The sequence below is a fragment of the Neospora caninum genome, chromosome V, assembly GCF_000208865.1.
Source record: "Neospora caninum Liverpool complete genome, chromosome V".
Taxonomy (NCBI): Eukaryota; Apicomplexa; class Conoidasida; order Eucoccidiorida; family Sarcocystidae; genus Neospora; species Neospora caninum.
In genome coordinates, this window is record NC_018391.1 from 2,468,813 (window position 1) to 2,490,891 (window position 22,079).

At 51.0% G+C, this 22,079-nt stretch overlaps 2 protein-coding genes across 2 annotated transcripts; one reads left to right on the forward strand and one right to left on the reverse strand.

Moving 5' to 3' along the window:
- Positions 1 to 299: 299 nt before the first annotated feature.
- On the forward strand, positions 300 to 14,673 carry NCLIV_015120 (hypothetical protein; the record flags this gene model as incomplete). Its single annotated transcript, XM_003881702.1, has 21 exons — positions 300 to 561; positions 1,150 to 1,266; positions 2,590 to 2,633; positions 3,156 to 3,398; positions 3,937 to 3,977; positions 4,607 to 4,758; positions 5,496 to 5,644; positions 6,578 to 6,652; positions 7,329 to 7,478; positions 8,393 to 8,579; positions 8,701 to 8,852; positions 9,286 to 9,391; positions 9,917 to 10,037; positions 10,712 to 10,895; positions 11,102 to 11,233; positions 11,700 to 11,750; positions 12,305 to 12,482; positions 13,130 to 13,287; positions 13,735 to 13,832; positions 14,195 to 14,387; positions 14,662 to 14,673. 21 exons carry the CDS (start codon positions 300 to 302, stop codon positions 14,671 to 14,673), a joined length of 2,805 nt encoding a protein of 934 aa, XP_003881751.1.
- Positions 14,674 to 16,783: 2,110 nt separating this feature from the next.
- Positions 16,784 to 20,815, reverse strand: NCLIV_015130 (conserved hypothetical protein; the record flags this gene model as incomplete). Its single annotated transcript, XM_003881703.1, has 5 exons — positions 16,784 to 17,056; positions 17,585 to 17,783; positions 18,663 to 18,768; positions 19,918 to 20,002; positions 20,471 to 20,815. The coding sequence occupies 5 exons, from the start codon at positions 20,813 to 20,815 to the stop codon at positions 16,784 to 16,786; spliced, it is 1,008 nt and encodes a 335-aa protein (XP_003881752.1).
- Between the last annotated feature and the right edge of the window lie 1,264 nt (positions 20,816 to 22,079).

Consider the following 22,079-nt stretch of genomic DNA (forward strand, 5'->3'; position numbering starts at 1 on the left):
TAACGCGCTTGCCATAGGCTGCAAAACAGTTGTTTAACGGCGAAGAACAACACTGAACGAAGCAGCGGCGGAGGGCTATAGAGAAAGGGGATACTTGTCGGCTAGACGCTCGCCCAGCGAATTTCGACGACAAACATCGGATTCAAGAGCAGGAACGAAGGTGGCCTCATGGAATAAGCCGAGGCACGAATAAATCCAAGGAACAGGGCTAGGGGAAAATTGACCAAAGACCGTTTTTCAGAATCCTGCCTTAACAGCGTTTCCCCGAAGGGTATCCGCTACCTGAGGAAGTCTTCACAATGAGCAGAGAGGAACCCTACTTGGAGGCGGTGTACGGAGAACTCCACGATCCTGTGGAGATGGTAGGAGATATCTCGTTGACGGTCGACGAAGTGTCCGTGGAGAATTCGCCGTCTGGCTGCCCGCCGCCAGGCCACGATAGGGACATCACACACGTCAGCCCACCCTCGACATCTTCCTCACCAGATAATTTTATAGATGAGATACAAGGCCTCACGACGCCTGAAGCAGAAAACCTGCAAAAGACTGTCGGCTTCAACGGTAAGGGCGGAACAGAGGCGCGAAAACTAAATCTCTGAGCGGCGTGTAATTGTGATGCATCCGTGACGCATGACGCTCATGCCATGGAATCGTCCCTCCGTGCGTTTGCCTCAATGTGGAGAGACACAATCAAAAGGAAATCTGCACGATAGCATGCACGTATGCACGCGTGGATTAACGTACAACGCGGCCGTTTGGAAAAGATTCAGAGGGTACAGAGTGTACAGCCTGTTTAAGATCAGTTTATGTTCGTCCGCGTCTTCATCCTTGGACCAGCAACAGCTATGTTCTGGTCGTCTGCCTTCGGTAGAGAGGCTGCCATGGTCGACAGGTTTGGATTGCCTTCGCTTTTTGTCTCTAGGTTTTTATGCGGAGATCGCTACAGCAGAGAGAAAGCATATTTTTGACGCCTTCCCTCTTCTGTCTACCGTTCCGTCTTCGGTGGTTGTTTTTCGATTTTCCGCAAGAAACACTTTTGTTTTAACTCTAACGTCTTGCGGGCATCATTCTGTACGGGTGTCTTCAACTTCGACTCAGTATGCGTCGCGTCTTTGTTCTTTTGGGAATGTTTTGCCCATGCCCCTGCAGAAATTGCTACACAAAAGAAACCGGGAATCCTCGTTTTCCTTTCTTATTTCCTCGGAACCGTCCCCATAATCATGATCCTGACGGCCATAATCACGGCGTCCATTCCAGGTGTCACAGGTGGGGAACGCTTGGCGATGTCAAAACATACGCCGGCACGCCTGATAACGTCTAAATACACAGATCCACATAGATAAGAAAAAATGGAGGCAGCTTTTGTAACAGATTGTGAAATAATATAGGCTCAAACACCCACGTATCTATATATCGATATGGGCGGGGAAGGCGACGGGACGAGAAACATCTGTACAGAGGCAATTGCCCAGGCTGATGGATAGACTACAAATATCAACTCACCTACTGGTCTACATATTTACTCATTTGTATATCTTGGCGTATACCTATAAGCATATGTTGTGGCAGAAGTAAAGTTGTTCTGTGTCTGCATGGGACGTATTCGCGACACAGACAAGTCGAAGGGGGACCCAGCCTGTTCGTTAAAATAGTGACGGAGCGATTACCGTTTGGGAAACCTTCTTTTGGAAAAAGCAGAAATCGCGTTTCATTTTGCGTCGTTTTGGTTTCCCAGGCAAACGAGACTTTTTCAGCTTGACGGCTATTTTAGTCGAGTTGTTTCTAATTGTTGGGATGGAGCACGTCAGCGAGAGGAATGCGGGCAATGCGATTGGCGAGCTGGAGAAATTGAAGCGAGTCTACACTTACAGCACCTTTACTTTTCCATAAAGAACCGTTTGGTTGCACGCCTTGCGCCCTATACCTTTATGCACACGTAGATAGAATATAAACCTGGAAATGTTTTTCTACACGTAAATTCACGGGGTTCAAGGCAGGATGGCACAAGGACCGATAAAAACCGGCCCAAAATAGTTTACTTCCCTCAAATGCGTTTGACTCCAGAGAATGCGTCGGACGGCCAGAAAACACTCACTTTGGAAAGTAGCATTTTGGAAACAAAAGGAGGCGCTATATACAAGCAGATTTGAGTTCAGGCGCTGCGTCAGTATACACGTTTAGTCTAAACGAATCTGGGAAGCCGTGGGTTTTCTTTTCTCCTCGCCTCTGGGCTCAGTACGGCTGTGCCTCAGTAGCAACCGATGGCCAGTAGGTGACGAAGAACGTGCACCGACTTTTTCTCCTGACCTGCGACTGCGACAAAACCGCGTTCGAGGTATCCCTACTTGCCTCGGTACATATCTGCATATGAATAGATACAATTGTACAGGTATTTTTGTACGGATACAACCATCTATCTTTCTAAACCACAGCTGCATGCAGCTGTTTATGTGAATGCACTGATGTATATATATATATATATATATTGTGTTTTCTTCTTAGTGCGCCAGTGTGTCAATGCAAACGCGACGGCCAGTGGCTGACAATTCCTGCGCGAGAATTGGTGCCTGGAGATATCGTTGCACTCAGAGGGGGGACAATCGCCCCTGCAGATGGGAGGCTCGTGGGCCGAGGTAAGACACCACTATAGGCTGCCAACAACGTGGAAAACAGGGCGAATACACGTTTCGCTTGGCTACGCGTTTTCGCGTATGTCTGTGTGGCCAATTACCGCTTCCGCATAGTCTCTTACACCCTTGCGAGCTAATCCAACTCTCCTCGTTCAGTAGTCGTTTCCTCACGGGAACGTTCGCGTGTACATAACCGCGGGTTCATCGTTCCACTTGCAATTTCTTTTCTTTTCCTGGCGCGTATAATAGCCCTCAAATGGTACATCTCCGCGAGGGTTTTAGGCAGGTCGTCCCTGCCTGCTGACCGGGTCTCTATCACGGGAGGCATGCCTGCTGAGAAGCCGCGGTTTTAAGAACCGGTGACGTACAGCGCTCGTTGCCGTCTTCAGGCCTGCAAGGTCCGCGGTGTTTGGTGGGCGGCACTGGGGTGGCTGTAGAATGGGCCTGGTTGTAGGTTTTTGGCATTCGCTCACGTCCCTCCGGGCGCGCCCACTCCTGAAAGTTAGGGTTTTGGGTGCTCACCAGCTCCAGCGCGCAGTCGGTCAGGGTTGTTCTCTGACTCTGTTGTTCTTACCGGCTTCGCTAGGGCTTCCTGTCCTCGTCGATGAGTCGTCGCTCACTGGCGAGTCGTTGGCGGTAACGAAGGGCAGGGGCGACGCGATGCTTCAGGGCGCAGTCGTGCAGAGTGGCGAGCTGTACTTGCTCGTCGAGAAAACGGGTGCCGACACTCTTTTCGGAAAGGCTCTTGAACTTCTGGGGAAAACGGAGGTACACGCCATCCGAACCGAGACGCAAAAAGAGAGAAGGACCGCGAGCCTTCCTTGAGAAAGGGAAATGGGAAAACGCCGCACGCAGCCATGCCACCAGGGGTGCTGGCCTTCATGGTGCAGACTTGCCATCCGCTGCCACACTTCCCCGAGAATCTTCCGGGACCCAAAAACAAAACGCCTCCCTACAGGGCGACAACAGTCAAAAAGACGAGATACACAGCGTCAGAATCAGCAGAGTTTACAAAAACACATGCATCTGCATATATATATATATATACATATACATACCTATACATACAAATATGTGCAGAGACGCGAGCGTGTGGGAGGTTGTGTGCCTATCTTCGTATTGGGACCGCGTTTGCGAAGAACAGGCAGGATGCGTTATCCCCGGAAATGGGTCTGTTTGGCATGTCTTGGCGGTTGAGATCCGGTTCTTGTGTCTTCGCGACGCGGCGCATCCTCGTTACCGCAGAGCGAGAAAGAGTCTGTGTCGCCACAAGTTTCTTTTTTCGCCGGTTGTGCCCCATCGCCAGACGAAGGGTAATCTGAAGAAAGTTTTGGAGAAGGTTGCAAGGTGAGGACAGTGACGAGTGTCTGTCGATAGAAAGGCATATACAGACACAGCCTCACACACATCCTTCCCTCGACGCAGCTAGTGTTTTGCTTAAAGGTAGTTAATGAAATACGTGTTCTTGTCATCTATATATACACATATACGACAGACTAGCCGGCAACGGTGAAAACTCGTAGTCCGCTGAGAAAAGCAAATGCCTGAACAAAATCCTCTACATGCATGCCTACATATGGGTATAATGTATTCGAAAATGCATGCAAATATATAAAGAGACACGCCATGATACATCCTGCCGTGCTGCGCCTTGAGCAGAGAAATCCATCATGTGGCTGCATATTCCACACATAACTGCCATGTTGTTGTCAATATGTACGTATCTATATCTATCTATCTATATCTATCTATCTACCTATCTATCTATCTATCTATCTATCTATCTATCTATATATATATATATACATATCTACCTGCGTATATCCGGCCACATTTATACATATATATCTAGATGCTTATGTTTTTCAAGCCAGAAATGTTTCCCATTTTTGGAAGTGTGTATTCGCACCTCCCCAGGGCCCACTTTCTTCGTGAGCCTGTTCTGATTCCGTTTTCTCTTCCCCGGGCTTCTGCAGACTCATCTGCTGCGTCGGGGCAGTCTTCAGCGTCGTGCTGATGTTCGTCCTCATTTTTCGCGACGACGTCCCGTGGTACCAAGCCTTTGCATTTGCGCTCGCCCTTCTTTGCTGCATTTTGCCTTCCGCAATGCCGCTCGTCACTACTGCAGGTCAGGAGCCTTGAGAGATAAATAATCAGATGCATGTGCGAGGAGGAGTGTTTGCCTCGTGCCTACGTCTTAACCGTCATCACGTCCCCGTATCCCCTATATCCATTGAAATCTCAGAAACAACAGCCCCGTTGGTGGTACCTCTCACCTAGGAACATAACAGTCCTCCGCACGAGCAATCGTCATCTTTTCAGGGAAACCACAGACCTGCAACAACATACACATATGCATATACTCCGATATACGCGAATGTTTTGATCCCTTTGTTTCGTTGCTCAAGGGTTTTGTCCTACAAACTCGTGCGTAAAAACGGGCGCGGGCCGGTGTGGCACTACGTCGCTGTGCATACCCAGCAACAAAACCCGGACAGTGTGTGCAAATTGAGCACGTCCAGCGGAGTGGGTCACTGCATGCGTGTTCAAGTGTAGAAAGAGGAAGGTAGAGATAACCGTCGACTAGTAGACAAAGAAACAGACTTCGCTCGAGTATACAGACTCCGAAAAATAACTCCATGTATCTGTCTCGCTCTCTAGGCTGATGAGAAATCTTCTTGCCCTTTGGGTCTTCTTTTGCCGTGCCATGCTTCTCGCGAATTTTCCAAACTGAAGTTTACCACAGCAGAGGGGTGAACACGATTCATCCTCATCTCCTATATATATATATATATATATATGATCTGCTTTCGTCTTTTTCCGTATCTGGGTTCTCCTGTGATTCCCCGTTCTCCCTCTCCACAGTCCTTTCGACTGGAGCACTAGAACTGAGCAGGCAGAAAGCCCTCGTGTCTCGTCTCTCTTCGATCGAAGAGCTTGCCGGCATGGACATCCTCTGCAGCGACAAAACCGGAACGCTGACCTTGAATAAGCTTGTCATTGATAAAGCGGAGGTAGGGCGCGCTCCTCTTTTCCAGATAAAAACGTAACGCCAGCAGCAATGCGAACTCCGCCAGAATGTGAAGTGCCCAACGATCGGCGCGGATGCTGTTCTGCAAATACACGCAAGTGGTATCAGACCTCTCTTGTTTCTGTTCTCCCTCTGATCTCGGTTTCCCTTCTCCCCCTTAACCACCATTTCGCGATGTATCGCCCTGAGTCATCCTCTCCGTTTGGACCCAGGTTGGCCACAGTCGCAGAGGCGATGATGATCGTCTTGTATCGTCCTCAGCCTCCAGGTTTGAGAACGAGCATGCAACTCTCTCCCTTGCCTGGCAGGATGGAGTGCGAGAAGTGAAGCGGTGCATGCGTTTCGCTGCTGTTCGCTTTGATGTGTCACACGCACCAAGACCTCTGTGGTGTCTCGTGTGTGGATCAGTACGAATTCAAAGTAGACATTTCCTTCTCCTGGGAAAGCGGTTGGCCATCAGTGCACACGCTAGGCACCTTTCTTAGCTGTAGCTGTGAGCCCTGACTTCACCGGTGTGCTAAAAGCTCCATTCACAGCTCGCCTTCTGTTCTCTGACCTTGAGATATCCTGTTGAGCCTCGTGTTGTCGAAGAGGTTTGCTCTACGACTCGACTATATCAAACAGAATGTGGAGAGGCGGAGCACGACGCTTAAATCCACAGTGTGTCCCGCTGTACAGTTGGAGTTTCCGGATGGGAGGCAAATTGAGTCCGTTTTTCAAACACGCTGTCTCCTGCTAGGATACGGGGTGGTCACAGCGGCACACAACAGATCGTTTGGTCTCGCCTCAGCTGATAAACGACACCTGGACGCGACTCTCACGGCGTTCAGAGTCTTTGGCCGACGAGCTGTCCAGCCTCCCTCTCTTGTCGAGGAACGCCTTGGGTCTGTTCGCTGCCCGTGGGCTCTGCATACAGATCATCGAGGCGCCGGGGTTCACCAAGGATGAGGTGCTCCTCTATGCGAGCCTGGCGTCGAAGCAGGAGAATCCCGTAGGCGCGAGGCACGGAGGAAAGGCACATCAAGACAGTGCGGAAAGGGGAGGGCAGAACAGAAGCGACAACGAACGAAAGACGAAGAATGGCGATTTTTGCACATGCCAGTTTGAAGGCCGATGTACAGACGAAACCTGAACTGTGCAAAGAGTACAGTGAAGCTTTCCCCGTTTCCCGAGTGACGCCAGAACAGCGAGGAGAGAAAAGGAAGAGCGGGGAAGAGACGAAAGGTAGAAAGGGCCAGGGGTACGAGGGGGGTCACGTCCTTTGCGAGACGTAGAGGCGCGCCGCACACCTGTCACCCTCTCGCATCCAAGAACTCAAAAAGACGTGAGACAGGGACTCTGAACATTTCCCCCCGGACGGGTTTCTGCCCCTTCAGGAGCCGATCGACAAAGCAATTCACGAAGCGCAACCTGGAGTCGACCTCAGTCCCTACAAAGTATGAATGCATCGGCACCGCGGATGTACCCCGCTTCACAGCGCTTGTACCTGTTCAGCCAGGCAACACATCGGTTGGAGGCTTCCCGTGCAGCCTCCAACGCAGCGAGCGCAAGCGGTCGTGCTGAAGTACCGTTGGGGCTCTTTTTGTAGATCTACACAGGTGTAGACGGGGCAGTGGTCCGGAGACCTTGCGCCGCCTGTGCGCGTTCGTTCTGGGGTGTCTGTGCAGCTCCTCCAATTTGTTCCGTTCAATCCACTCGACAAGCGGAGCGAAGCCACCGTCAAATTTCCCGATGGCAAGATCCGAGTTATTGTGAAGGGCGCGCCGCAGCTTGTCATGGTTAGCCTGTCGCACTCTGGGAACGAGGCAAGGAGAAAGGTTTGCGTGTGCGAAAGAACACGGCGCGAGAGAGAGGAGCAGACGGAGAGAACGAGAGAGAAAGCACCTGTTGCACGCGCCGGACCACGTTCGTGTGCTTCTCCTTTCTGCCCTTCGTGTGCATTTCCTCGCCCGCGCTGCCTCACATTCCTTTTCTCTCTCGGTTCCTCTGGCCTTCTGGTCCCGGCCTTTGCCCGGCGGGCCTCTTGAAGCGATGTGCACAAGTTCGTGCCTGCCTGCTCTCGCAGAAAATGCTAGGCGAGTCGAGTGCGCACCTCATCAAGGAATTCGAGTTCGCGATGAACCGCCAGGCAAGGCCTTACACCACAAGCCGGGAAAAAGGAATCTGCCGAGCCTTCGGCTCCACGCGACTTGAGACAGGCGCTTGTCCACAGTCTTGCTCGGGTTTAAAACGCCGGGACGGTCGATACACCCCCGTGAAAGAATGTTGACGCCGCATCATTGTTCCACGCAGGTTGTGGCTTTAGAGAGCGGGGGCCCTCAGGGCGGACGCGTCTCTGCAGCGAAGGTGATTTGCACAGCATCTGCGACAGCCCGATACTGAGCAGCCGACAGACAACGAGAACTGCCCATCTCCCCCCATGCAAACACAGACTTGCATGCGTGCGCGTGCGCGTGCCTACATCCAAAGGTTCCTTCACTGTAAACACCTATTCATATGTATACATTTGTAAGCACCTCTACAGAGGTGTCCTTCTAGGCATTCACAAATATGCATGCTTGTAAACGCCGGCAAATGCGCTTCCACATGTGTATCACTGCGTGTTAAACTTCTATCCGTTGTGGACTCAGCTGTCTCATGTTCTTTGGCCTAACTGACTTGTCTCGTTGTCCTCTGTGTTCTTGCGTTTTTCTCGTCACCGCTCCCCCACAACATCTGTTTTCTTTTCCAGGCAGAGAGAGGTTTGAGGACGCTCGGCGTGGCCATGTGTGAAGCAACCTTGCCCGTTGACGGGGCAGTCCGCACGGAGGAACTCGAGTTTCTGGGTTTGATTTCAATGCTCGATCCGCCGAGAGATGACACAGCTTCCACCATTGAGAAGGCGATGAGTCTGGGAATCGACGTGAAGATGATCACGGGTGAGGCGCGGTCTCCGCCGGAGCACGGAGGGTCTCCGTCTTGGCAGCGGCCGACCTGCGCTCGCCCCTATCGCTTGCTGCAGGCGTCCACGGGTTCCTCTGCGTCGGGTTTTCGCCTCAGGAGACCAGCGCGCGATCGCCATGGAAATGTGTCGCCGCCTGAACATGGGAACGAACGTCCTAGGTGAAGAAGCCTGGTCCGGGGAGGTCGACCTGGCAACCAAAATGGGAGGCTTCGGAAAGCTTGCGGAATCGGCCAACGGCTTTGCCCAAGTCAACCCTGAGCATAAATTCTTGGCAAGTCGCAAGCGAAGAAAAACCTCTCAAAACCCACTCGTCGGCCTTGGTTCAGTCTGTCTACCAAAAACCCTCCGACTCTGGCTGATCCAACCATTCACATACACTACGCACGCACACATATACATGTACATGCAGACATACTTGTGTATATGCACATGCATATATACATGTATATACATGTGTGAATATGACGCGGTAGCTAAATCACAGGAAGCGTGAGGGTGTCTGAAGCCGTTTTGGTTTCGTGAAGGTCTTTCCGTCGCATTCGAGCAGGTGGAACAGGCAACTTCTGACTCGTCTCGTGGAGAGTCTTGTCTTTGAGGTTTCTCAGCCATCAGTCTCTTCTTCCACAGAGGCTCCGCTCCTCAGTCTTTCTCTGGCCAGGCTTGTGCGTGTGAGGATCCAGATCGTTCAAGCGCTTCAGGAAGAAAAGCACATGGTGGGCATGACTGGCGACGGCGTCAACGACGCACCAGCCCTCAAGAAAGCAGACGTGGGCATTGCCGTGGCAGGTGCGCTAATATGATTCGCTGTGGTCTCTCCTCAAACGCGGCACACACTGGTCCGTAAAGTCCGCTTTTGGTCGCCCCTCCGGGCTGGTGTTCGAGTTTCCTCTTCTGTGTCTCGCCAGTTTTTTTCGCTTACCTGATCGTTTCGATTCCCCGTCGTCTCTACCATAGGGTGTTCGCGTCCCTCTTTCCATCACCTCCTTCTCCGTCCACGGTTCCCTCCCTTTCCTAGAAGTGGCCGCCGGTTGAGCATTCGGGCCATCACCCTTTGTGTCCTCCTCTTCTCCCCCTTCTTATTCTCTTTCTCCCGAGTATGCGTCTTCTCACCTCATTCTGCTTCTTCGTCTCTTTCTCCTTCTGTTTCCTTCTCTTCTTCGGTGTAGTCTTTGCGTTCTGTCCCTGCGGCAACGCGTTGTCTTTCGTCGCATCATTGTCTTTCAGATTGGTCAGAAAGACAAGGATGGCCTTCCACTTCTAAGTCTCCCTCCTGACTTTTTCGTTGTTCTCGTGCCCGTCTCCGTCTCTCAGGCGCCAGTGACGCCGCGCGAGCTGCCGCCGACATCATTCTCCTCGAATCCGGTCTCTCGCCGATCATCCAAGCCCTGATCGTCAGTCGATGCATCTTTCGAAGGCTCCGCAACTACGTCGTGTAGGTGCACGCGAGAAGGGAGAAATGAAGCGAGTGGAAAGAAGAGACTGACGAACGCCGCCTCGTCCTCGCGTTCTTCGCAGCTTCCCCCGCCTACTGATCTACCGTATCTACGGTTCCCCTCAGGTGTCATCTGAACAATAAGAATGCTTCACAAATCTTGCGGAAGGGGTCGTTTTAATGCGGCGGCTTTCGCTCTTCCACGCTGTCTTTGCGTTTCCTCTCCGAGCTTTTTGTCTCCTTCCTTCTTGTTTTGCTTTCCTCCTGCTGCCGGCCTGCGGAACGTGTTCCCTCCAAAACGTCTTTTCATGTCAACAACTCACTCCTCTGTCTCTCTTCGCGGTGGCCGACCCTGCAGCTGCTTACCAGGCTCAGTCATTTGCGCGGGAATTCGGGTTTTCTTGCCTTTGCCTTTGTGCGCGGCACGTCGCGCGTCAGAGCGCAGGGTCGCCGCTCTTGGCCGGCTCAAGGGCGCTCATCTGGACATCAATCCGGTCTAGCGCTCTGCGACTGCGGAGTGTGCGGGCCGTCTCAAGCCCCTTGGTTCTCTTTTCGTCGTTTCCGCTGCGGAGGCAAATGCGCAGTCGGTGTAGGAGGAACGGGTGAGGGGGGAATCTGGGTCCGAGCCTATTTTCGCCTCACGCTGTGCCCTCGATCGTCTCCTCCTCCCTCAGGTTTCGCGTGGCGACGAGTCTCCTTCTTCTCCTTTCCTACTGGACGGCTGCGATGCTGAGCATCGTGTCGCCGCCTCTCTGGTGCTTGCTTCTCCTCAAAGTCCTGAACGACGTCTCCATGATGGCTACCAGCACAGACCACGTCGTCCCCTCCACGAAACCTGAGAACTGGAAGGCGGTCGAGGTAGGCGGCGGTCCCGTTACAGCATTCGTCTCTGTGCGTCTCTCTGGCGCTCCACAGAAAAAGCGAGGCAAAGGCGTTTCAGTCCTTGCTACTCGGTCGCCCCCCCCCCCTGTCACTTTCCAATCGTTGAAACTCACAGCAGTCCCGCGTTGTCTCCACGCCTCCACGCGCTTTCCACGAAATCCTGTCCCTGCGCCCTCACACAGACCCTGTGCATCTCGGCGACTCTTGGCGCGGTCGGAGCGATTGCATGCATCATTTTCTCCGTCGTTGCCAGTCCGGTGACACAAGCACAGACTCCGTTCTGGGAGGCTTGGGGCCTCGAGCCCTTGACCCGGGTAGGCCATCCGGCGCACGAGAATCAAAGACGGGAAAAAAAGGACCAACCGAGAGACGAAGCGGTGCGCGGCCGCAAGGTCGCGTGCGGAGGCGCGCCGAACCGTGAGGGAAGGACGCCTGCTGGAAAGGACAGAAGATGCAGGGAAAGACGACGCATGAGAAAGCGCGGAGGCGAATGCGGAGGAGCGACAGCACTCATGGGGACAGCGAAGGGGGAACGACGCCGAGACAGCTGGCCTGCGAAACCGAGAGACGCGGAGAGAGCAAGCCGGGCGGAGAGAGATGCATGAAACTGCCGTAAACGGGGGAAAAGGAGGAAAGGCAAAAACGGGAAGACTGTGAAAACCAGGCCTTATGCTGATCTTCCTTCAGCGAATCGCGTCTGTAAACAGCTTCTCTTTTGGATACAGGTTTTACGGTTCTGTCTTTTCGACTGCCGTTGTGGTGTTTTTTCGTCTTTTTCAGTCGCAGCTTAACCTTGCGGTCTTCCTCCTCGCAGGGATTTTAATTCAGTTGGTAGGTTCATCCACATTCGCGATCTTCTCTTTCCCACTTTGCCCCCTTTTTCTCCGGGAGCCTTCTTTCTCCGTGGCTTCATCGTCGCGCCGTTCTAGCGCTTGCGGAGGCACAGATACCTCTTTACTAGAGTGGGTCGGCGCCGCGTTGCACGCCACAAACGCATCGATACTAAAGCAGTTGTTCACAACCTCCACTCCACGTGGACAGCTACACAGCGTTATATATATACATATATACATATATATATATATATATATATAATGTCTATGGGCAGGCACCTCCAAGCGCTTGCATATACAACTGTGGAGGCCGACCTTTGCCGCCTTATCGTTGTCTCGTCCCTAAGCTTGGATCTCTTCTGCATGCGGCAGTAAATATGGAAGAAGTGGTTCTGAATCTGTGTCTTGGTGTCTGTAAATGGACAACTTTTTGTGCATGGATGCGTGTGCATATACAAGTTGGTATTCTTGCGTGGGGAGCTAAAGATAGAGGGGCATGCACAAAAGAAATAACGTGACTGCATGCGGCTTCCGCGGTGTCTGTTTCTTCAGGGGATCTTCAGCGCGCGTACGAAAGGCGCCTTTTTCTTCTGCGACTCCAAAGAGTCAAAAAAACCTTCCATCGTCGTTTGTATCTCGTGCGCCGTTGCAGTCACTTTCATGACCTTCTTCACTGTTTACTTCCACGAAGACTGGGATGACGGGACAGATTTTGGGATTCGCGGGATAGGTGAGTCCATGCGATTCACCTGATGCAGACACCGAGATTAAACAAACTGGCAGACTGTGCCGATCTACGCATGCATGCCCACCTCTGCATATACATCCATGTATCCATATCCATCTGTCTACATCTCTACTTATCTACATGTATATCCCTCTACGCGTATCGATACATCTGCGTGTGTTCAAATATTCGTCTGTAAAGCTGCACCAGTATCTATCTCAACGCGAAAAACGTGCCAGTGTTTGGCCGTCTGTATCTCGCTGTAGAACCGACCTTTTATAGATATGAATGCATATGACGTCTTCTGTAACTTTGTGAACGCCTGTCGGTTTCGTTTTGTGCTGACTCTCCAGTCTTGCCGTTTGCGCCTACTTTCTGTTGTTCCTCCTCCCTTGCCCGCCAAGGTGAATATCCACCAAGAACTTCCGGACCTGTACGCATTCCCCTGTCCTTCCCCAGGTCTTTTGTTGTTATTTGTCTCTCAACATCCTTCTCCGTCTTTTTCTCCCTTCTCCTCTTTTGCCTTCTTTTTTTCGCCTCGTTCTCTTCCTTTTCGTTCTCTCCTTTCTCCCTCTCCTTCCTCGCCTTCTCCTCCCGCCTTCCACATCTCTTCTCCTCTGTCTCCCTGGCTGTCTGCGACCTCTGTGCAGGCTGGCGAGCTACGGGCGTCATCTGGCTGTATGCGCTCCTCTGGTTTTTGGCCATGGACGCTGTTAAGCTTCTCGTCGTGAAGGCGTTTTTCGACGAATCTGGGCTGTTCAACTGCATCCATGGCGATGCACACTCTCAGCGCAAAAAAGCGTTTCAGGTAACACGACAGCGACAGGCTGAGCCGCGCCTAAGGTTTTCCTGCTTTCGCCAAGGAGCGAAACAGCAACTCGCTCAGGGGGGAAAGAAACACTGGCGTCCGCCCGCGCTCTATTTGAACATCCACTAGAAACGGCGCGAAACGCGTATCCCGACACGTGGCCATGGCCGGGCGAGCCGCGCCCATATGTTTATGTATATATGTATATGTGCAGATATGTTTATGGAGACACAAAAACACATCTCCACACACATACACACACGCATACGCACACGCATACGCACACGCATACGCACACGCATACACACTCACATATGCATATATATATATATATATATGTGAGTGTCGAAGTGGGAAGGCCTGTGATTCTGTGTCTGCGCAAGTTTTCTGATGTGTGAGCTTGGGCCACCGCTTGGTTGTTTCCATCGATTTGTTGGCGTGCAAAAGGAATTTCGAAGGCTCCGGCGAGAGGCGCAGAACCAGAAGCTAGCGGGGGGTGTCGCGGCGACAGTCCAGAATCAGCGAGACAGCTACGAGCTGCAGAGGTGAGAGTTTAGGAGTCGGAAGTCCCGCGACGAACCCTCTCCTGTCCTGTCACCCTTTCCTCGAAAACCCCACCATCGGCCCTTCCCCGTGCCCTCGCTTCAGCGTCCGGCCATTGTTCCGCATTTTCCTTCCCCTTTTCTGCTCCCCCTCGCCGTTTCGCTTGGCCAGCCGTCTGCCACCCTCCGACTGCCTCTTCGAGACACTTGCTGGGGTGTCTGCGAGTCCAAGGAAAAGCCACAAAACCCTTTTCCCCAACACCTTCCCGGCCGCTCATCACGCACTAGAGTTTGAACAAGACTCGGGAACGGTCGGTCGCCGTCCGGCGTTCATATCGTGCGTCGGCTTTCTCGTTTTTTTCCAGGCGATCGATCATCGCAGGAGCCGGCACGACAGTCCGCCTCTTGGCTCCACCTGTGGCCGAGCCGAGAACTCGCTTCGAAAGCAGCCTGCAGCCGTCCCTCAGCGGATCGTTCATTTGCGTCCCGCGTTCCGAGAGCGATGCCGAGCTGAAGCGCCTCGACCAACAAGTCGCAGGGGCCATGGAGAAACTGAAGGTCGGCGGTGTGGGCACAAGGGAAAGGGAAGGGGGGATGCGTCGCACAGTCGAGAAAAAGGAGAAACTGCAGTTTCGACAAGGACACACACACACACAAGCATCTATAGTTCATAGGAGAGCTATGCCGAAAACCAAAGAACAGGTATATATATATATATATATATATATATATATATATATATATATATACGTAACAGCTTGTGTGTGTTTAGGGAAGCGGCGTTGAGGTGTTTTGTACTTTGGGTTGTGTTTGTGGGCTGTCCCTGTGGAAGTACAATAAATAGAAACAGACACGACACCACAACGCTAAGACATGCATCTCGATATTCAGGCGTGCACAAACCTATTTGCACGTAGAGTACAAACGTTTATTTCCAGCTGCATCTCTGCAGGCATGTACGCACAGAAAAGGGTAGGCCCACGATACACGCAAACAGAAAAAGACGTCTTCAGGGCAGCGGTTGTGGACGATACAGGGAGGTTAGGGGATACGTTGATTAATGTGTGATTGAATGTCTACATATGTATACACATAAATATGCTTATATATATCTACATATACATATATATGTGAACCATCGACGGCATGTTTGCAGATCCTCATGCAATGGAAGGAAGAACTTGAAGCCCAGGGCAGCAGCCAGAGCGGTGAAGACGCGAACCAAGAACGACGGCATTTGCTCGGGGATTCAGAGAACCGAAATCGGAGTTGAGAAGGAAAGCTTATCGACTGGCGCATGCTGCCTCTTCCGCCACATATGTCGTGGCTGAACAGAGAAAACGCGTATTCCTCTTTCCAAGGAGCACTGCCACACATGAACATATATATATATATATATATATACATTTATGAATATGCATCTCGATAGATAAACCTCCCTTTGTGTGCGTGCATGCGGTTTGTTTCTGTCAGAACTGGAGACAACAGTTTGCGTCTCTTGTCTTTCCTTGTCGAGGGGCCTCTTCGGCATGTGTTTTGTGTGCCGTTCTTTGCAAGTGCGGGGTTTTCTTAGGACGGATGCCCCAAATGTTTACCGTTTGCCGCCAAAACGAATGCGTTTCAATGGAAGCCTCGTCGGCGTCAGCGCCGTGAAAGGATGCAGGCAATGTTCATGCATGCATCTGTCTTTACACCAGGCTGGACACCACATGCATATGTGAAAGAAAACCTACATATATATATACATACATACATACATACATACATACATGCATGCATACATACATATATGCTTGTACCTGTATTCTTGTCCTCTGCCGCTGCATCATTCCTGTTCCCCTTTTTCAAGCGCTCACAGGGTCTCCACAGCTCCGGCGCCCTCGATTTCTTGACGCAGACCCGACACAATGCTCCACCCACCCCCCCCCCCCCCCCCCGCCAGGAAATGCGTGCGACCACCCGAGCCCAGCATATATATATATATATATATGTGTGTATGTGGGTACGTTTGCATGCGTTTGCATGCTGAGAGGTGAATGGGACTGAAGCCTTGCGGGCGGATCCGCCTATGCATGTGCAAGCAAACTCAAACGTCTCTCTTATATGTTCCTGCGGATCCGTCTCTGTGTGCGTGTCAAGAACGACGGGGAATCTAAGCGTGTGGCACTAGAATCATACATGCACTCGAAAGGAATCGACATCTTCCTGTTTCCAGATGCGGAGCTCAAAAGAGGCTTAGATCTATGAATGTAGCTGTTGACACACATCGATAAGTGGAAATAGATAGATATGTGGAAGCAGATAGACAGCGACATGCGTAACTGACGAAGGGGTGGGGCAAACTAAGAAGAGACTCGGTGCCACCTGCGTGGGGCCTGGCAGCTGCGAGGCATCCAGTTGTCGAAGTTTCCGAAACTTTTAACGATGGCAAGAAGAACCACTGGTTTTGGGACCAAGTCCCTTTAAAATATACTCAAACAGTCTGAGACCGCGGGAGCGAACAGAGACATCAAATGCCCCCGAGAGTATGCCTGACGGCCATATATATATATATATATATGCCTATGTATAAATGTACATGTGTACAAAGATATGCACATGTAACTATGCATACATCGATGCATGCCGGTGTAGGTGCATGCACATACGCAGCTACGCACCCCTATCGACCTTCACGGGAATGAGACCAAAACGTATGAATTACTCCAACATATATACACACATATACAAATATATATGGGCGTGATATACAGACGCAAAAAATGCATGTGAACATATCTGTCTTGAGTTTGTTTTTGATTCATACGTCTCATAGATAGGGACACAAATTGGCGGGTTGCGAAACAGACCATAGATATGGACGTCTTGCTGTGTGTCTCTCTGAGTGTGCATATAGAGACAAATACACCGTCAGAGAGATACAGAGGGCCTTCAGGAAAGAAACGGATGCCATTTTAGTTCGCAAGGCTTGCTGCACTGACCGCTTCTGACGATGCCTGTGCCATCCCGGAGTCGACAGGCGGCGAGGGTGAAGTGACCGGAACAGAAGAGGAAGGAAAGGAAGACGGCAGAGACGAAGGAAGAGAGGCAGGAACGGCATCACTTGCAGAGGCAGACGAAAGAGAAGAGAGAGTAGCGGCAGCCGGAGTAGAAAAACGAGGAAGAGGAGGAAGAAGTTGGTTGCTCGGGCTGTAGCGTATGGCGTCATGCAACGTCGCTTCATACGCCTACAAGAAGAGACATACGCGAAACAAAACATCGATCGCTGTGCGTTTGTCTTCACTGGCGCAGTGCACATCTATCCAATACGAGCGGCATGCGCATTTGCGGGCCTCTCTGCGGCGATTCCGTCGGGTGGTGATACTTGGAGAAGACGCAGAAAGGCAAGCATCAAATCTCACAAAAACTATAAAGGCCTGTATGTGGTTTATGCATATATACATATATATATATATATATATATATTCTACAATTTTACATATGCATACGTACATCTGATTCGACGCGTATTTACGCATTTATACACGTACGGGTGAATGTAATAAAGTGTCAAATATGCATGAAAAGTGAGGCATATATACATGCACAGCCACATGCAGGTTGTTACACACACAAGCACATGGATTTGCGTCTGCTGGCGCGGATATACTGAAGCTGCAAACGCAGAGGTGCGCCCCGCCTGCGTCTTTCGAGAGCGATAAGGCTAAGGAGAGACAGTAGATCGGCCGAAGCAGGAAGGGCGGGGAACGACGTACACCGAAGGCGTTGTACACGCCGCGGAGTTGATCGTTTTTCTCCTTGTGGACATCCAACACGCAGCGTTGCAGCCAGTCCATCGGATCCACGTTTTTGTCCAAGGCCTCCAGAAGGCCGACTGGGACAGATGCGTTGGCGAGCTGTGAGCTCGTCGCCATGTACTCCTCGAGCTTCATCAGCATTCGGTCGTACCGGAGCCTGCACAGATTCACCCGATTTTTCACACGCAGGTCAGGGTGTACAGACACATTGCGGCCAGCAATGGGTCGTCAGCACGAAGCACGGAAGCAACCGCGAGAGAGACACACACGGGAGGGAGAGAAAGAGGGAGAGTTCGAGACGTCGAGAACAAGGTAGAGACGTGAACAGCAACAGAAAGATGGAGAGGTGGAGAAAGAAAACTAGAGACACAGAGAAGGATACAGAGGTGGATGGAGACACATAGAGGTAGGAAGGCCGAGAGAGAGAGAGAGCCAGAGGCCGAGTGTGAAACAGACAAGCATGGGGAGCGCAGCAGAGAAAGATCGACAGCGAGAGGCAGAGACGCGTTCATGGATATATACAGACAACGAGCGAAGCAGCGAGGCAAGGTTCGATGGTGAGGGCCGCTCGCCAGCGTGTCCAGAGCACCACAGAGAGTGGTGCCTTCTCGAAGGCAATGCCGGAGAACAAAATGTCCGTCCCCCCGACACGCTCACGCCCAGATTCACCTGTACGTACACCCTTCGCTCGCAACGGGACCTCTCGAAATGCACGCATGCATGTGTGTGGAGATTTCCATGCTGTTTCGGCGGTCTTCCGGACCTCTCGAGAACAGCCGAGACTGCGCCCAAACTCCGTGGCCGAGGGAGTCGCGTTCATTCCAGAACCCGCAGAGTGTCTCGTCCCCGCACAGGGAGAGGAGAGGGGCGAGGAGACAGAGTCACGCGAAAGGAGGCAAGACAAACGCCCGCAGAAGCTCCAACCCCGGAATGCATCGCGCCGCCCGAAGCAGCCGAGCCCGATCCCGGTTCGATCGGAGAGACAGGGACACACAGGCGTTCGATTCCAGCAGGAAGACGGCCGCGAGAAACTCACAGAAGTTTCGAGAGGCGGCGACTGGCCTTGTTGTCGGTCTTTCCAGGGGGGAGAACAAGCACGCCGTCTTCCAAGAGCAGCGTCACCTTTGTTAGACAGTGCAGGGCTGAGGGGAAAATCGGAGCAGGGAAGTCTGGCGTCTCTTCGAGGGATCTCGCGAGATGAGCCTTACGCCTTTTAAGACAGATATCCTTACGCTGTGGCTGCTTGTCGCTACACAAGGAGCGCCCTAACTGGCGGCACCGCTATTAACTCCGCTGCTGCGCTCTGCTCTCTGCTTCTGTCTTCTCGCCACGTCTCTCCTCCTAAACCTAGCCCCGCACATACGCCCACCATTATATACATAAATATATATATATATATATATATATATATATATATATATATGACAATCGGTATATATGAATACCAACAGATTTATGAATATCCATAAATACATGAATATCGATAGATATATGAATATCGATAAATATATGAATATCGATAAATATATGAATATCCATAAATATGTGAATATCGATAGATTTATGAATATCGATAAATATATGAATATCGATAAATATATGAATATCGATAAATATATGAATATCGATAAATATATGAATATCGATAAATATATGAATATCGATAGATTTATGAATATCGATAGATATATGAATATCGATAGATATATGAATATCGATAAATATATGAATATCGATAGATTTATGAATATCGATAGATTTATGAATATCGATAGATATATGAATATCGATAAATATATGAATATCGATAAATATATGAATATCGATAGATTTATGAATATCGATAGATATATGAATATCGATAAATATATGAATATCGATAGATTTATGAATATCGATAGATATATGAATATCGATAAATATATGAATATCGATAAATACATGAATATCGATAGATATATGAATATCGATAAATATATGAATATCGATAGATTTATGAATATCGATAAATATAGGAATATCGATAAATATATGAATATCGATAAATATATGAATATCGATAGATTTATGAATATCGATAGATATATGAATATCGATAAATATATGAATATCGATAAATATATGAATATCGATAGATATATGAATATAGATGGTGGTGCATACGCACGTGTACAGGAGAGCGTGGGAGGAGGTCCACGCTCACGCAGACACTTAGAGTGTGGCAAGCAAGCGTGCACGCAATGGAGAGAGACAGCGAGCGAACCGCGGAGGGTATCGGTGGCCATACTAACTTTTGAAGTAAAGTTTCGCAATCTTTCGGCGTTGGCGACTGCCTGCAGCCGTCGATTTCTCGCGGCTCTTTCGGCGCGCTTTGCTCTGGAAACAAAGAATCGATTCAAAAACAACCGAAGGGAAAAATGTGAAGTTGCTAGCGGAACGACGCCGAAACCACGCAATCCAAAAGGCACACCCACACAGGATCACGTGCACGTGCAGACCAATCGAGATATCACGAATTTCACAAAGCATGCACACATGCACGGAAACATAAGTATATATATATATATATATATATATATATAAAGTCCTAGATACCTACTAGGCAGATATGAACCCGTCTTTCCCTCTGACATATATATATATATAGAGAGAGATTGATACTGATACACGCATAGATATCCATATATATATATTTGACAGACTTAAATATGGCGAAAAATGTGTGTATGCATTGAGAGGTCGATATGCTTATCCTACACCCTTGGTGAGTATCTCTGTATGGTCCTGGCCGTGATGTGCGGGTGACTCGTTCTGCGTGTTTTCAGGCGGGATGTGTTTTCTCACGTCGGCGGCGTCTGCGACTTTTGCGCGTTTGTTTGGGCCCTGAGGCTCGACGTGAGTGGGGCTGAGGGGTGCGGCCTGCACGTCCTCGTCGCTGTCGTTTCCATCGCTGCTGGAATTCGAGAGCGAGGAATGGTCATCTGAGGAGGCATTCGGTTCGCCGTCTCGCTCCCCTGGTACAGGCCCCGAGGAAGGAAAAGAAGGAAAAGACGACGGAGAGGGAAACGAGGAAGGAAACGCGGGAGCTAGCGACTGAAGGTGATGCGCTTGAGGTGGAAGTGCCTGGTCGAGACTTTCGACGCCCGTTTTCACTGGAGCAGAGGAAGACGGGGCAGGCTGCAGCGACATTTTTGCTGTTTTGCTCAAACACGGGAGGTTTCTCAAAAACAAAACGTGACGCTCTCTCTCGCGTGCGTGGCCTTCGCCGAGGCGGTCGGACACGGAAGGCAAGAGACCAGAGCTGAAGAGGAAAAAGGTGGGAAGAACCGAAAGCGAAAAGGAGTGAAGAGAAAGCGAATGTGGCACGAAGGAAGGAAGAACCGATTTTATCAGCACGTGCGTTGAAGCCTGGTTCTTCACCCCTCAGTGCCGCGACGTGAGAATCCGTTGGTAGACAGCTGTTTTCGCCTTCCCGCGTCTCTGCAGAAAGCTGCGGTTCCTCAAGGGGCAAAGGCGGCCGAGATCCCGCACTGCATGGCCCTTCAATTTCTCATTCGTAAAGAGAGACAGAGAGGAAAAGGCCGCACCGCTCCCTCTTCTACAGACGTCCTTCTCTTGCTCAGTTCCTATCGCTTCATCTCTGTCTTTGTTCCTCCGCCGGTCGCCGCCGAGGCCGGTCTTCGATTCCGTTTGAGGCGGCGAGCGACACCACACCCTCTGCGCTTTTTTTCCGCAGCGCGAGGGCGGTGAGGAGAGAGGGAAAGGAAAAGAAGTCCTGGTCACCAACTGGAAAGACGGAGGAGACGAAGGGGGAGACAAGAAACGAACGCAGCAGAGACACACACAGTCGCACACACTTGCTGGCTGCTCGCCTGTTTGGCTTTCCCTCCTTCGTTTTTCTCACCGTTCCCTGCAGAGACTCTGTCCCCGCTGAACTGCGGAAAGGAAAAGAGAAGAAAAAGAAGTAGCAGCGAACAAGGCTACAGAGTTGCTGTCTTTCCTTTTCTCACGAGAGCGCGTTTTCGCAACGCCGACTGCATGCGCCGAGCCCGCCCGCCGCGCGTCCCCGCTGTGGTCGCGTGAAACGCGCAGCACAGAGACGACTAGGCTCGTATGCTTTTTTCTTTCGTTTCAGAGCGCGTTTCCAGTTTGCGCCGTTGACTCCGCATTTCCACTTTACCTTCTTTTGCACTTGTCTGCCCGTCGCTTTCCCTCGTTTTCCTTCTCGCGCGTCGATGCAGACCGCGAGCAGGCCGTGACTGTTTTTTTCGGGGCTTTCCTCAGGCCAACGTTTTCTCGGCAGACAGGGCGCAGATGTTTTCGGATTTGATCGAGGTGCGGCCTGGAACTCCACGAAACGGCTCGGTCTGTGTGTCGAATCTTTCTGAGACATTTCTCGCGAACTCCAGCCAGCCCACCGGCGCTCGCTTGGCTGATCTCCTCCGTGCGCTGC